The sequence below is a fragment of the Homalodisca vitripennis genome, chromosome 5 (assembly GCF_021130785.1).
Source record: "Homalodisca vitripennis isolate AUS2020 chromosome 5, UT_GWSS_2.1, whole genome shotgun sequence".
NCBI lineage: Eukaryota > Metazoa > Arthropoda > Insecta > Hemiptera > Cicadellidae > Homalodisca > Homalodisca vitripennis.
In genome coordinates this window covers 86,005,219-86,022,791 of record NC_060211.1, presented here as the reverse complement: position 1 = coordinate 86,022,791, position 17,573 = coordinate 86,005,219, and the positions used below count along the sequence as shown (strand labels likewise).

The following is a 17,573-nucleotide window of genomic DNA, read 5'->3' as shown; positions in this document are numbered from 1 at the left end:
TATCTTAAAAACGTTTAATACAATCAATTAAAAACAGCCACTGCCTTAAAAATGCTCTTTTATTAAAAAAAGTAACGACATAGTAAATTTATTTTCTTATATATGTATCATAATTCAAAATTTCAAATTTTGTGGATAGGAAGATTGATTATAAACTATTAGGTTTCGAAATGTATCTATATAGTATGTACCATTGTTGTATTAAATGGAATCTACTATTTTTTTTAAATAACAAAATACAACTGGCCTTTCGTGAACTGGATTTGTTGACACAGAACGCAAAAGCGTATTAATACAAATTAATTTATAAATATATATTTATATCCAAAATAAAATAGTAAATGCTGTAAAAATGTAAAATGTTGTAAATACAATTACAAAGTTTGCTACACTGAGGTTTTATACTAGTAGTATCATTTATTATTGAAACATTTAATAACCAAATGTTAAAAAATGTACACCATAAAATGTAATTATTTCTTGTGTATTAATATATTTAAAAACGTCTCAACATACAAAATAATGTAAGAAATGTACTAATTACCTTTATTAATTATATGGAACTATATATATTCATTCTAAATATTATGAGATTATTCAAGATTTATACCTTTATCGGTTTAGTTTCACTTGTAACACTTGATAAAGTTTGTTGTTATACAGATCGTAGAGGCTCAACATTTTAAAATTTCTTTAAGCATATTTTATAAATCAGAGTGATCTGTATACAATAAAAATTATACAATACAAAAGTGTACAATTACACTGTGTGAAATAGTTGTTAAAGTCAAACTCTTGCACACCAAGGTGGATTTGACTCTTAAGCACGTAATGGTTTTAACCTTTTATTCCATTCATTCCTCTTAGCTTCTCCTCGTAGAAACCACAGTACACTCCAACTGCTTCCTCCCCAGTTACGTAACTTGTGCCGAAATCTCCACATGATCATATCTAATAATACTCTGCTAACAAGAGCTAACTGTTGAGGGCTGGCCTGACCTGACCGGACTGACCCTAGTCGACCATGGACCTCACACCCGTGCTCGGTCTGATGGGTATACTCGTACTTCCTGCAGTCGAGGCATCCAGTAGGACTGAGGCTCCCCTCTCACGCCACAAACGTTACCTTACCTTCCCTGAGGGAAGTACATTCTCGGTGAGTCCATATTTTATCAAAACTATAATGACCATCATGTTTATTTCTTCATAATAGGCAACTATTTAATTTTAATAGGGAAAAATATATTTGACCCTGCAGAATTCCAGCAGGTACTCTAAGAGGTCAGGTAAGAAAAAGAAAAGAGTTATTTTGAAATAAATTCGCCTGCAAGCAAAAAAAGATTCATCCAAGCTGTTTCAATTTATGGGATTAATACAACACCAAATTTTCGATTCTTATTACTCACCGTTTATACGCCAACTCACGCGTTATATTTTATAGAAAATTATTTGTTGTTCTCTATACTAATTCCTGTAGAATAGTTCACTTACCAAATTATTCCGTCAAAATTCAAAATCTTGGTGGAGACATTTTTACAAGGTCTTATTTTTGTAATTCAATGAACAAGGCCATACAATGATATTTTTCTTAATTTAGATTTTATATTATTCATAATAGAAAGATATAAACTCGAAACGGAGCAGCTTCGACTAATCATTTTATTATACAGATTGTTATAAAATTTGATTTAGAATTTGTTAAAAGTTTGTTATTAACGATTTAAGGTTTGAAAGGAAAATAGGTTGGGACATTTGCAATCGTTATATGTTTTTACATTTCATACATTTTATAACATATAAAGATGGTATATTTGATATAGTTTTTATTGTTCAAAAGAGTGCACACTGTAATTTGTATCCGTGTAAAATGATAACATAATTCGAGCTCTCATTAAAACAATTATGAGCAAAACAATTATAAGTTTTATATTATTTAGTCCTCATACATTTCATTCGTTTGATCCGTTTAAATTAAATAATGTAACACACAATTTGTGGAAATTTGTGAATTAATTTTGTTAAAGTCGACGTAAATACTTAAATTCAAATTAGAACCTCGTCTTCAGACATTTATCACCAACAAATGGTAGAGTTGTAGTCTTATGCGGTGTGGCTATAGAGGATAAAAATAGCACTACAAGTTTCAGACAACTTACGAAATGAGAATCGTGATTAACTAAATAATAAACCTGCAAAATTTCTTTTGGGAGACAGGTCGCGAAGCCGCAGGTGTAAAGAGTATGGATGTATAATAAACGCAAAATTGTGTTTCATTGAAGAAAATCCATGGTAAAAAGTCATTGTTAAATCGTAAATTAAAGAATACTTTTATACTACCTATATGTGATTTATTAGAGCTTCTTGAATAGCAATTTTGGACTATATTTGAAAATAAAGTATGGATTAATTTAATTTCATCTACCTACAAACAAGTCATTAATAACATATTTTACATTTTAGAATCCAAAACGTTGTTATCTAATAGCTCTTTGCAAATTTTCAGTTTTCATTGTTGGTAAAGTTCTTTCAATTCTTACCACATATATTTTAGTACGCTTATAAATTATTAATTTCCTAGTTTTATTTTCTTAGACAATAAAGTTGTTGCTGTTGAAATGCTGTAGATGGAGCTTATATTGGTCACTAGTAACTTAATTACATTAAAACATAAAACCAATATTTAATACTTTTAATTTTTTGTGAGGCCTTTCGATAGCAAGGCTATCTTCTTCAGACATATCACAAAAGTAAATACAAAAAGTAAATTTGATTTTTAATAATAGTGAAACATATGTGATTTAATATTAATTTGTCCTGTGTGGCGTAGTGTGTAAATACAATTAAATTATTAAGAACCTTATTAGTTGTCGTGTTTTAATAGGTATGTTTATTTTGATAAATTTGGAAATACTTTAATACGTTTATAATTTTTTTTTAAACGAATATCATAATCAATTAATCTTACTTTTTGTTTCAATTTGTGAAGTTTATTATTTTAGCTCTGCAGACTTGAGGGTCATGTTGAAATGCTTAGATGGAGCTTATATTGGTCACTAATAACTTAATTACATTAAAACATAAAACCAACTTTTATTTTTGTGAGGCCTTTCGATAGCAAGGATTATAGATTAATGAATTACCTGTTCCAGTTTGCTTTCTGTATGCAAATGAAGGCTGTGACACAAGATATCGACATCTTCACAGAGGCGCTGGCCATCGCCGCCAACTACGACCTGCCATCCAAGCCGAGCCTTCTCTTCACCTCCAGGCCCATCCCTCCCGCGCCTATCATACACCGCAGACAACGGCGTAGTCTTTACAGCAGGGTCGAGAACATCCTTAATTTGTAAGTACATTTGCGGTCTTTTTTGCCTTAGTAAGAGATTTCATTAGATTGAACACCACGTTGGACTTTTTATGTAACCCTGACGAATGTAACTCATAACCTGCATTGTCCTTCATTTATTAATGCCAAAATACTTATCTCTATGTCTAACGAAGCAAGAAACATATAAAAGAAGTGAGCAAATGTACTAAAACTTGATGTATTACGGAAATACCTTTAAATATAAAATATTCACCCAACGAAACACAAAAAGAGAAATTTCACTATTTTATGTTCTAAAAATACTATGATACTTAATTTAGATCATGTATAAACTGAAAGAAGATAGTCCATATAACCGAATCCTTGTTTAGGAATGAAACTTATGCTTCGTAACGTTACAAGGCTTTGGGCGTTTTCTCGACACCTTTCTGGTGAGATATGGTTCGTCTTGTGGTTCTCAAAGCTATCATGACCTACATACCTCCAAAATGTACTAAAATGTAGCCTACAACCATACCGGGGCTTGGGGGATCCCTACTAGTAGATCCCGCTGTTTGGATTTCATAGACGTATACTGACGGTACTCTGACCAGGTGGGGGACATGATGACTGGACATGATTCATCATTTATGTTTATATAGCTCAATTGGTTATTGAGATATTCTTCTCTTTAAAAGGTTTAACTGAAGCTCGGCCAAGACCAGACCGATATGCAAAAAACATTAAACTTACCGATAATATAGAAATAAAGGTTCAACAAATATTTGAAGTTTATATATCAATACTTTCTTAATATATCCTGCATACATAATAAACATAATGTTTATTTCCTGGTTCCTACATCCAGGAATTGTGGAATTTATTGTTGAGGACTAATCAAGTCGACACATTGGCTTCTTCAAAGTCTTCGACAAAGTGGACCATACAGTTCTCCTAAAAAAGCTAAGAGGCTATGGAGTCGAAGGCTACTTCGCGTATCTTACTAGCAGAAGGCTCTTCGTCGGGTATGAATCAACATTTTCCGATGAATTCATTTTAACAATTGGAGTACCACAGGGTTCTTCTCATTTGGGCCCCTATCTATTCAACTGATGATAAATGAATACAAATACAAATTAAACTAATTAATTGTTGTTTTACAATGCATGCATTTCAAAATTCTAAGTGCCCTAGGGCTTACGGGATATAGTATTAAATTTATTTCAATACAGTAAATAAAATTTAAGTGGATTCAAAAGGATCAATGCAAACTTATGTTTTTTGTTCATTGCGGATAACTATTGCTGTATTGGGACATCATCATGGGTCAATATCATATTTTCACAAAATATCTGTAGATTATCAATACGAAGCCAAATAATTCACAAACGAGACACTCGCGATAGTGAACTTGTGTGGATCAAATGAGGTTTAAATGAGGTTTAAATCATTACAATTAATTTGGGTTTAACTGTAAACTGGTCCTCAGTATCTCATTATTGAATTCATTGACAAGTTAAGTCCCAGAGCAGCTGATTTCAGATTGAGTAATGGTTATTATGCTGACACTGTGCGTAAAAATTATGGCAATATGTGCATTCTGCATTAAATAAGAAATAGTTTTAATTACCTTGACAAAAGCTTAGATTTTACAGCATAAGCTGTTATTAAGTATTTTGTAACATTAGATTCAATGCAGGGCTGGACTGGACGGTAGATCCTGTGTGCTTCTGGCGGTTTGTGAAGCCTCCCAGAGACTGACCCCCGGCATCGGCCTGCTGGAGGAGATTGTACGGATCTTGTTCAAGTAAGCATATATATTTAACTATTACCACATGACAGTTTCTACATAAAAAGCGCCAATATCGATATCGAATATTTTCATTTGGCCTTCGTTAACACTCAAACTCTGCACACTTCGAAGAAATACAGTGCATATGTTTATTCACCAACATCTACAAACAATAACGGTAGAATATAAAATGATTGAGGCCAGGCCTTTTAAACTATACCAAGCTTATCTCTTCACGCAATCTCGTACTTTTGATGATAGTATACATTATAAGATTTGCGATATGCATAAGGCCAGCAAGTTAGAATATGCAATTATTTTTATCTTACCAGCTGATAGGCATGAAATATATAGATTGCATCTGGGAATCTTTGTAGGAGGTTGCTTAAATTCAAATTTCTCAAGAATCTTTATTCTTGAAACAAAAGCGATCCGAATAATTGCCAAACTGTGCAGTAGTCAAGCTTTTAAAGGCCTAAAACTGTTGAAATTACCCTGTCTCTGTATTTTAGAGAACTGTCTTTTCTTAAATATAAATGCAATGTCATAAGAGGTAGTGACATACACTCGATGTAACTAGACGCAGCGCAGGAACCATTACCGAACTGGAGCATACAGGACTGTACCGTTTGAACTTTTGCCTTCTCAGGCAGGAGTTCGCTTTCTAAACAGATTGCCAAATTTGCAAAAATATGCCCCAATGCCGAAGGCATTTAAAGCTCGTCTGAAATCAACTTTAGTCGCAAACGCTTTTTACATAAACACCGACGAGTTTATGGCGTTCAATTGGGAGGCCCTCGATTGGCAGAATGAAGGAAAATTTTCAGCTTTCAACATTTGACGATTCCGATACATTTCTAATAAAAAAAGTTGTTTTTGGTATTAATTATTTATTATTTTTTTATTAGTATTATAAAAGGTTCAGAAGATCTGTACTTGTAATTTAATTCTTAAACTAACCTGTATGTTATACATCTACCACTATGGATAGCAAGCTAAGTATTATTGAACAACCTATTCGCCAATGGTAAATTCTATAGCATTTATTATGTAGCTATTTCCTAAAGTAACTGTATAAGGTGTGTAAAATAATGTATAGAAACACTTTAAACTTTCGCAGATAAAATTTGCAAACTACGCACAATATTATACTGCTATTTTAACTACTTTCTTATGCAAAAACCATTACACGCCTACATTGGGTGGACGTCCACTGAGAATGTTATGGAAAGCCTAAATGCCAACCTAGATAAATATGTATATCATGTAAAAGGAATAATATATTATTAAGGCATAATCCCTCAAGCCACACTTCAAAAGCTTTATTTACTTTGATAGAGTGATTCTTAAAGCATTTTATCCCATACAAAAATGTCGACCGTTAAAGGTTGGCAACAGCTATAATTCATAGTGCGCTAATTAGTAATAAGACATGATGATACACAGGAAAGAACTAAATAAATAAATCTATATAATCATCACACAAATAATATTGCAGAAAAAAAGGATCAGTAATTACAACATGTTAAAAAAAAGATAAAATAGACCGATTGAGAGAACAATCGACAAACACAGGATAGACAACCTATTCCAGAGGACAAACGCTATCAAATTCCAGCAGGCTGTGCGATCTGTTTAGTACTTCACTGAACTGTGATATAACTGAGTCAACGGTCAAATACATACAAAGATGAAACAATTTATCACTTTGAGAACATAACAAAATATTGACTGCCAGCAACTCTACCCTAGAAGTTCTCAGCCACTTTCTTACTCTTTTTAATACTTTCTTATCTTGGATATTTGTACATCCTGGCTAAGTATTCTCAGTGTTATTGCTTGTCAAGCAGTTATTAAAAAAGTGCATGTTGTTTTAGAAACATATTCATCAATGTTATCAATGCATAATATTTATCAATATTCCGGTATTATGATCCTAGGGTAGGAGATCCGAGACATATGAACACTGGCAGTTCAGTACAAATACAGCTGAAGAGCTCACGTTCTTGATATTCCGTGATATTCCATCTCTTAAACTTAGGTGGATGACACAATTTATTTGATTTGAATTTCGATACAGAGGTAAAGGTTTCAGTATCCAGATGATTAGTGGGTCGCATGCCAATCAATTATTTACCGCGAACAACTATGAATCTAACAATCTAAACTGTTTAACCAACTCTACTAAAGGTAACCTGTATATCTTTCATTTTAAAAAGTGTAACTACGACTTTTGTACCCCCAGCTAATAGTACTAGACAAAAAGTTTTTATTGATGTAGGCCGGTGAAGACGAACTTAAAGAAAAGTAGCAATACTGTACAGCCTACAAAAGTAGAACTCATAATCTTTACTTTCAGTGTTTTTTTGTTTTGCTTTGAATTTCTATATGCCATGAATAAATATTCTTATGTACAGGATGCCAGTGGAGCAGATGAGCAGAGACGAACCACACGAACACTGGCAGTACAGTACAGCCTACAGCAGTGGAACTTACAATCTTGACTGTCAGAAACTCTATCCTAGATGTCCCCTATCACTTCTCTCTATTGTCATGGATATGAAACCTGCCCCTCTACAATTTTTATGACTTCTTTTTATGAGGTGCAAGATCAACGGCATAGGTTTTTACCTATAATTTATGTATAAATATGTTAAAGCTTTGTTAGTGAGAAGTGACACACTAGAAAAAGGGGAAATGTATTGATTCTCTGATGGCATAATCTGGACACTACATTATTAAGTCGCAATTAACCATTATTAAGAAATATACACGCACAGGAATCATTTGTGTCAAGATAATCTATTTATGTTTTCATTTGTATTGCATAGACCTATTGTAATCTCTCTCATAATGGAATTTACGGGTTTTTTTATTGAGAACCATATTCATAAGCCATGATTTTGTAAAAATATCAAATATATTTTGATATTTTACGTTTTTGGTCTACTTTCAACAATTAGCCTACTGAGATAAAATGTTTATACAAATACAACCTTGTCTAAGGAGTGTGTAATTATTATATCCACGTCAAATTTAGTTTAATAAGTTTGACACCGTGGCATTTACATACTATTCATATGGATGTATAAATAAAAGTATTTAAGTGAACCTTTTAACACGTTTATAGTGTTTTATTCAAGAGTTATGAAAACTATTTTGAAGTGAAAATTTGATTTTCAAAAAGTCAAGATTCTTCTATTTACGTCAATGGTTCCGATGACAATTGGGAGAAATTTCTTTGTATTCCACCAAGAAATTCTGTACTTCTAAACATAACACTGGGAAACAATTATAGAATATATCCTGTCCAAGTTTATTTATCACAAGTGACGTTTAGATGTACGAGTATTTTAATGCAGTAAAGAATATTTTCTCTAGAACATAAATATAGGAGTAAATAAAAATCATGACTGTAATTATGTAATTATAGACAAACATAATATAATAAATATATCGTTTAATAAGATAATTATTTTATGTAATAACTAAGCAACTACGTATTTTTATTAGTCTCACATGTTTATAATTAATTAAATATATTATCTTTTGAGTAAATATATCAAGTGAAATTTGAAATGTTTGAATAGTTTCTCATGAATTAGTATATATGTATTAATTTTTAATATTATCGTATACCTGAATAAGACGATGAAATCCATGTAACGTTACTAATCGTCCGTTATCTTCACACTGACTGTACATGGATGGAAACAGGAGTGCATGCGAGTGTACTTATGTTGTATATCCATGCGTTGAGCCGTTTCCTCATAACGAGGCGCTAACAAAGCTAACTGTGTGACAATGACCCTCCCTGATTCGTCCCGTCAGTTCACCATGAACCTCATAACTGTGCTCGGTCTACTGTGTCTACTGGTCTCAACCGAGGCCGCTAATGAAACCGAGGCCCTCCTTTCCCGTCGAAAGCGGTACCTCACCTTCCCAGAGGGCAGTACCTACTCTGTAAGTTGTTTTAATCTGAAAACTTACAACTTCCTTGTGAATTTAAAACATTAAAATGTTGTAGTAATCATTGCAAGTTGTTATTTGTATAGTATTAAGTTCCTTTACTCTCTATACTACTAGACACATCAGGATTCAAGAGATTATGCGTCATACATTACCAATCTTTAGAGCATATATATAGTTATTATTTTAAAAAGATCTTTTATTTGATACATAATTTATTACACGATGCTAAAAAATGAAATTTTTTTCATCTCGGGCTATTTTTTATTCTTTAAGTTTGACCATTTTTTTTATTAAATGCTATGAAAAGTTTAGGCCACTAAACTTATTTACTTTCTATATTTAGTTTTGCTTATACGAGTATTGTACTTAATTTTAAAGGCCTATATGAAATCATTTTGGTACACTCTGTAAGTACGGTTAGAGGCAATTAACTTTTGCTTGTGGCAAAATGCTCAATGAGAATAGATCTGTAAATTTATTTAACATATTTAAATTTGAAAATTTACCAAAAAGCATTTTTTGTATGTTTAAGTTTGTAACTAAATTATTATTTTTAATTATTGTTAGTAGGGTTTATAATTGAGTGTAGAATAATCTCAATATTTTAAAATTAAGACAGGACCCAATCTTTTTCATCTGTTATAATAGAAACGGAATGATATTCTTTAACTTACAACTGTTACTATAACGTAACCTCAATATTTTTTTCAATCCCTAACAGGTGGAAAGCAATGGGATAGGTCCAAACCATACTCTTGGTTAGTAGGCCTCGGTTCTTGGTTTTATCATAAACAAAATTTTTATAATAAAATTAGATAAATTTTGTTTATTCACATTTATAAATTTCATCATAAAACTTTTACCTTGTACCGTAAATTTATATTAATTGAATGTATTGAAAGTGCCCTTTTACTTTTTGAGATCATTTGACCTTTTTTAAGATAAAATTGTTATGCAAATAATACTCATGCATTAAGGACTAGGATTACTAGTCATACAAATTTCGTTACAGCTATTATCTGTAAAAATATTGGCATTGAACTACGCGGACCACCCATCCTCCAGTACAATATTGCAAAATATGGCAAAGGAATCAAATTACCTTTTACTTATCTTATACAAGTTTCATACACCTTTATTTATCTGTAAGAATATTGGAATTGAACTAACGGACCACCCATCCCTCAGGTTACAATATTGCAAATATGGGCAAAGGATATCAAATTACCCTTTTTACTTATCTTATACAAGTTTCATACACCTTTTTTTATCTGTAAGAATATTGGAATTGATACTAACGGATCACCCATCCTCCACTACAATATTGCAAACATGGCAAAGGAATCAAATTACCTTTTACTTATCTTATACAAGTTTCATACACCTTTATTTATCTGTAAGAATTTATTGGAATTGAATCTAAGGACACTCATCCTCCAGTACAATATTGCAAATATGGCAAAGGAATCAAAATTACCTTTTACTTATCTTATACAAGTTTCATACACCTTTATTTATCTGTAAGAATATTGGAATTGAACTAACGGACCACCCCATCCTCCAGTACAATATTGCAAAATATGGCAAAGGAATCAAATTACCTTTACTTATTTTATACAAGTTTCATACACCTTTATTTAATCTGTAAGAAAAAATATTGGAATTGAACTAACGGACCACCCATCCTCCAGTACAATATTGCAAATATGCAAAGGAATCAAATTACCTTTTACTTATCTTATACAAGTTTCATACACCTTTATTTATCTGTAAGAATATTGGAATTGAAACTAACCGACCACCCATCCTCCAGTACAATATGCAAAACATGGCAAAGGGAATCAAATTACCTTTTTACTTATCTTATACAAGTTTCATACACCTTTATTTATTCTGTAAAAATATTGGAATTTGAAACTAACGGACCACTCATCCTCCAGTACAATATTGCAAATATGGCAAAGGAATCAAATTACTTTTTACTTATTTTATACAAGTTTACATACACCTTTTATTTATCTGTAAGAATATTGGAATTGAACTAACGGACCACCCATCCTCCAGTACAATATTGCAAACATGGCAAAGGAATCAAATTACCTTTTACTTATCTTATACAAGTTTCATACACCTTCATTTATCTGTAAAAATTGTATTGGAATTTTGATACAATATGAAATATGGACTTGTATTTTTTCCATACTTAAAACACTGTTTTGTACTATATTGATTTAGGAATATCTATAAAATAAAAAATATATTTAATTTATATGTTTAATTTTATACACCACAAATACTTAAAGTTCTTTGATTCGATATTTTTTTGACTTATTTTTATACTTAAAACTATGCCAGAAAGACTAAATTGTGATGTTACATTTATTATTTAAAAAATTACGAGTCCTTTAGAATTAGCGAATAGTACAAGAATATTATTCTACGCTCTGTGCAGAAAAATATAAAATTGAAATGTGAAAAATGTTATTTTTTATAGACCTGTCAACAAACATTCCTATATACCTCCATTTTCAAAAATTGATAATTTATTGGGTTACTTTGAAAACTTTCCCCACAGTACTTTTTCATATTAGGCTAAGTATGTCTGGCATAATTTAATAGATAGTACCATATATCGATGTAAATTCAGGCTTTTAGTAGCTCAAATAAGTAGCACAGTGTAACAGTAGCTATGTGAGCTATAATGGAAGTTAAAACTATGTGAAAAGTAGATACGTCAATAATTCGTTTAAAAATCAGGTTATCAAGAACCTCTTCATAAGCTTGGATTTAGATTAAGATCAATATAATTCAATTTAAAAAATATTATTTAAATCCTATTTTAGCGGATAAATTAAACTATCATTTTCTTATCAACGGAACTATAGAATACTGTTAGTTAACTTAATGCTATGTTTATATTATTTAACAATATTAATTTTCTACAATTTAATCAATGGAATTTAATGGAACCAAAAGGTTAACAGGATTTTGAACATTTGTATCGTTATGTGATACAAAAAGAGAACATTACATTTCGAGAATTGGAAACTATATTCTTTTGCAGTTGTAATGAAAAATCTTAAGCCATAAGGCTAAGCAACCAAAAAATAATTACGCGTATCATCGGCGAACAAGGCGAGGTCTGACAACCGAACATTCTATTATTAACAAATGCAAGGATATACCTTTTAACTTCAGTCTCTCACATTCTCCAGTGCTTACAGCATGTTTTGTAAAACGTTCGTGTGTTGTGAAATGTGTAGTGCTTCTTATATCCGCCCTGGACGCTTTGGTCTAACCTTGTTTTCTTTACATACAACCCTTTTTAAAGTCAAGTTTGATTTTCGAGAGTAGATCGCCATATATTAGTTTTTGTTTACTTAACATTATGGCAATTGTTAAACCCTTTACAAGAGGATAGAATAATTATCCTCGAATTAGTGTTCCCACGTTTTAACATATAATGATAGCAAGTATCCAAAATCCTGTTATGATGTCCAACAATCTTCTTGTGCAATAATAAGTTTTAAACAAAAAATTAATAGAACTGCTAAATTCTAAAATAATCATTTAATTATGACCTTATTCCAATGTTCTGTTAAAAGATTTACGTCGACAAATCGACAGTTAGTTGTTTCTGTAGTTAAATTTTTGCTATTGTGTTACGCATCAAAACACATTTAATGTTACTGTGTGCATAATTTAAGGTTCATCTTTTGAGACTAGTAGATAATATGAGTGATCTTTAAAATTGACAAAGCGGAACATGTCAATTGTAAAGTATGAAAGGTTTTTAAATTCACCCTGCCATTTGTAATTTAAGCAGTGTATATAGATGCCTTGTTGAAACTAAAAAACATGATATATAGATATATTTAGAACAAATTCAAAAATTACCTCTACATATTAGAACGTGCCCCAATCATTAAGAGCAATATCTTTAGGAAGAATATCGTAAATAGAGGGTTTCAGGTGGAATTTGAACTATTATAAAACTTAGTACATAAACTAATAACGCAGCTGAAATTTAGTTAATAATAATGGCCATCTTGACATGGGACTCTCATCCCTCAGTTCGCTTTCTGCATGGAGTTGAAGACTGTGACTCAAGACATTGATATTTTCACGGAGGGAGTGGCTGTGTCCGCTAACTACGATCTCCCATCAAAGCCGGAGTTACTGTTCACGTCCAAGCCCATCCCTCCAGCACCTATTCTTCAGCGGAGGCATCGTAGAGACCTTTACAGCAACGTAGAGAGAATACTAAATTTGTGAGTTATTAACATATATAAGATTATGGATCCTTTATATCTATCAGACTCAATGTTTTTTTTTATACAGAATGTATTTAAATATTATTTGATGCCATTTCAAAACCACACATCGTTTGTATGACATATTAGTGTTCAAAGTTGTAGTTTAAACAAGTTAAATACTCATTGTAAATTTGAAATACTGATACAATATTTGGTTTTAGAATATTGCACTACACTATCAGGGTTACATAGGTGTCGTTTTCTTGTTTGCACTTTAAATAATATGATGATAATTAATACAAACAACTTAACACTTATTTAAATTATTTTAGAAGTAGATATTTTGTTTAGCCCGTAACTTTAATTATTAATCTTAGTCAGACAATTCCTGTCTTGAAAATATGGCAAGCCTGTAAAAAAAATGTTTGATTTCAGTTTTTTAGTGAAATACATATTAGATGTAAAAAATATACAAAATATAAAAATGCCATTCGCCAAAGTTATATTTCAAGAAATTTGCACCTGCTAAAAAGTTATTCTTCACTAAACATAAGCATAACTATATTTGGATAAGACTTCAAATATGTAAGAACAATGTTATTGTTATATTATTACTTTATTAAACATAAGTATAACTATACTAGGGTAAGACTTGAAATATGGAAAAACAATTTTATTAGTAAACTCACGTTCTGTTGTAACCTGCCACAAGTTCTCGGTTAAAATGGAGGGAAATGGTGTTTAAATCGCTAAAAAATATGTGGTTTATTATTGTTATTACAGGGCAGGACTGGACGGTAGATCCTGTGTGCTTCTGGCGGTTTGTGAAGCCTCCCAGAGACTGACCCCCGGCATCGGCCTACTGGAGGAGATTGTACGGATCTTGTTCAAGTAAGAACTTTCATATAACTATTATCACGTTTTTTGAAGCCTCCCAGAGACTGACCCCCGGTATCGGCCTACTGGAGGAGATTGTACGGATCTTGTTCAAGTAAGAACCTTTCATATAACTATTATCACGTGTTGTGAAGCCTCTCACAGACTTACCCCAAGCATGGGCCTTGTTGGTTACACACAGTGGTAGCGTTTCCGGTTTGAAATTAGAATATTACGGTCACGATTTCGGTTCTGCTTGACGAGCCTATAGTATTTGTCATGGACCAGACTAGTAATTAAATAACGATGGTAAAAGGAAGGAAGTAAAGTTTAAAATGTGGTTTACATTTAACCGTTACTTATAATGTTAATAAGTCCTAGTTATAAGTGTCTGTTATCACGAGGCTTGAGAGGTTTAGGATTCCATAATATGTATACTTAACCTATATGTGATATTTCATACATTAGAAGAGTATTACTATTACAAATGGATAGTGTCACGCAGGCATAAACTTATAATGATATTCTTGTCTGGTCTTGTCGCCAAGAGGAAACTATAAGAAAATATTTCTAATACTTTTTGCACCATCAGAATAGATCATTTGTGCCGAGACAGGCACGACCAATCAAACAGCCTTTATGGCTCGATATTCCCAACGCCAAATGTCCCCCTGAGGTATGTAATTCTCAAAGGGAGAAATGCTCGCCACCTGCACAATCAATCCTGTTCCACTTATACCGCAGTACAGAGTACAGAGAGGTGTACACTAATAAATAAATCTTAGCCTTCAGAACTGGTAATAATCCTTATCACTCTCATTGTCATAAGCATACACACTCGGTTAGAAACTGGCATTTTGTCTGGGACGAATATACTTTCAAATTAGACTGCCTCTAAAACATTGTTCTACAGACCTAATCCTGAACACACTCTTCTTAAAATAACAAATTACCCCAACAAATTTTCTAAATAAAAATATTCTTTTAAAGTATATTCCACTTCATGCCCGAATTTAGGTTTCCAGGGCAATTTGTCCAACGGATGTCAACACTACCGGAAGTGGTTGATTAATTAATCAGCCATGTAAAAACACATTAAAAAGTACTATCAAATATTGTAATATTCTGTATAAACTTCACCAGTATGTGGAGCTTATAACTTTTCACAGTATCATCAATCCTACGTGATTGTAATCCTCAAACATGTGTCACTAATCATTTTCATTTGAATAAATCCCCAACTGATTGTGTAATTATTCTTAATCCACTGCAGCAGTCTCTGAAGCTCAAAAACTCCAACAAATGTACCATTCTAATGGGAATTATAATGTTGAATTTCCTCAAGTACGCTGATGCTAGTTCCATTGTCAACCTGTCCCAATAAACAAAATTGATTGGGGGCCGTGTGATCGGGATATAGGCGCCTTCTGGATAATCCCGACTTATCCCCCCGTGGTGTGGAAGTCGACACAAAAGGGAGTACAGAATCTTCTCTTCTCTGGGTCTTTATCTGCCTGAGAAGTATTCTTCTGTGCTTCTGCTCTATATATTTCTTATCAGCTATATCCTGTTCAGAAAAAAACTCCTTAAAAATATAAATACAAAAAATCTCTCTTTGTTTTCAGAAGCCTATTTGAGGGCTTGGGAGGTACTTTCCATCAATCATGGGTTGTTGATTGTAAGTTACAATGTAGCAGTTTTTCTTTTACTTGCATGCTGATATCACTTTCGTGCAAGGGGGCCGATCCTCGTTAGTTGAAACCACCTCTAGGGGGTGCTCGGGGTAATTAAAAGGTGGTACTTATATATTAAGCGCGGGATTGTCCTTTAAAAACGCGGATGCGGATTGGGTTTCTATACATCCTAATTAAATATTCTTATGTGCAGGATGCCAGTGGAGCAGATGAGCAGAGACGAACCACACGAACACTGGCAGTACAGTACAGCCTACAGCAGTGGAACTTACAATCTTGACTGTCAGAAACTCTACCCTAGATGTCCCCTGTCACTTCTCTCTATTGTCATGGATATGAAACCTGCGAGTTTAGTGTTAAATTAAATTATAAAATATATTCAGTATAGTTTTTCTGGTGTGATTTGTTCTCTAATACTTTAAGGCTGATGTGTATGGACAATGTGTTAGTTCGCTTATCCCAATACCCTATAAAAATAGATAATAAATTATTGAGGACCCGACAGGGCCTTGTTGTACGTTAACTCTTGATATAAAGATATTAGGCTTTTAAGCTTGGTACATTGATTCTTATTAGGCAAGAAAGTACGGTATTGATTTTGGGTTTAAAAGATTAATGACAGACGACTGTCTGTCTGTCCGTCTAGTAAGCTGTGCAATAGCTGTTTATATAAATGTCTTAGAGACATTTAGTTAACATCTAGTTAACAATAGATTTCTCTTGATCTACGAAAGGGCCATATTGGTTCTGGGGTCAAAAAGCCAAAGGTCTGTTTGTTTGTCCGTCTTCCCATCTGTGCAATAACTGTTGACAGAAAAGTCCTGAACTCTTGAAGTTTTGAACATGGGTTCTTCTTCGTCCAAGAAAGAATTATTGATTTTGGGTTTAAAAGGTCAAAGAGTAGTCCTTCTGTCTGTCTGTATGTGAGCTTAAAATTTTTCGGTTACGTAGACCCAACAATCTTTCGCTACTCTGTTGTCTCAGTTTATTCAAACAAATAATAGATCATTTACCTTTAGTTTATATATTCTAAATGTCATATATCATTTTATTTGCATATAAATATGAGCAATTCTGTGGTACATTTTAGCTGAAAATAATTTCAACAATATATTTGTTATAGGTAATGTCAGATGACTGACTAGTTTTTTACTGCAAGAAAGAAGCTTAATATAGTGATACCTAACTAAATAAACTAGCTGGGGTCCACGATGTGAAATTACATATGAAGAAAAAATAAGGGTATTATTGTTTTATATGCTATGTACAGTGAACCTAAGATTCGATGTTTTCCATGTAATGTCCTCACATAGGAAAAGTACCACTTTAGTATAAAATCCCATATTAATTCAGAGGTTCCTAAACATTGAGAGAATAGCAAATGTTTATTTTACAAACAAAGAAATACGTTTTTACAGACAATAAGCTTATAAATTGCATTTAGTCCTATATGAATCTTAGTGCTGCTTCTGAAGTGACAGAATATTCAGGATGGGTAAGGTTAGAACAAATAAAGAATTAGGACACTAATCTCAAAGTCATGTCCCCCCGGAAGAAGGGAAGGCCAGCTCAGAACCAGCCTCTCCAGTCAATGCAGGCAGGGGGTGGCACGGCACACCTTTGTTGAGGCTAGCAAGAACCGCTGATAGTTAGGGAACGAACCCCACCGAACTCTA

General features: G+C 32.6%; 2 protein-coding genes across 2 annotated transcripts; both read left to right on the top strand.

Moving 5' to 3' along the window:
• Window positions 1-1,024: 1,024 nt before the first annotated feature.
• LOC124363542 lies at window positions 1,025-7,688 on the top strand. The gene is made up of 4 exons (XM_046818791.1): window positions 1,025-1,156; window positions 3,150-3,346; window positions 5,007-5,114; window positions 7,517-7,688. The coding sequence occupies exons 1-4, from the start codon at window positions 1,025-1,027 to the stop codon at window positions 7,686-7,688; spliced, it is 609 nt and encodes a 202-aa protein (XP_046674747.1).
• Window positions 7,689-8,903: 1,215 nt separating this feature from the next.
• Window positions 8,904-16,262, top strand: LOC124363541. The gene is made up of 4 exons (XM_046818790.1): window positions 8,904-9,062; window positions 13,146-13,342; window positions 14,111-14,218; window positions 16,091-16,262. Exons 1-4 carry the CDS (start codon window positions 8,904-8,906, stop codon window positions 16,260-16,262), a joined length of 636 nt encoding a protein of 211 aa, XP_046674746.1.
• The last annotated feature ends 1,311 nt before the right edge of the window (window positions 16,263-17,573 follow it).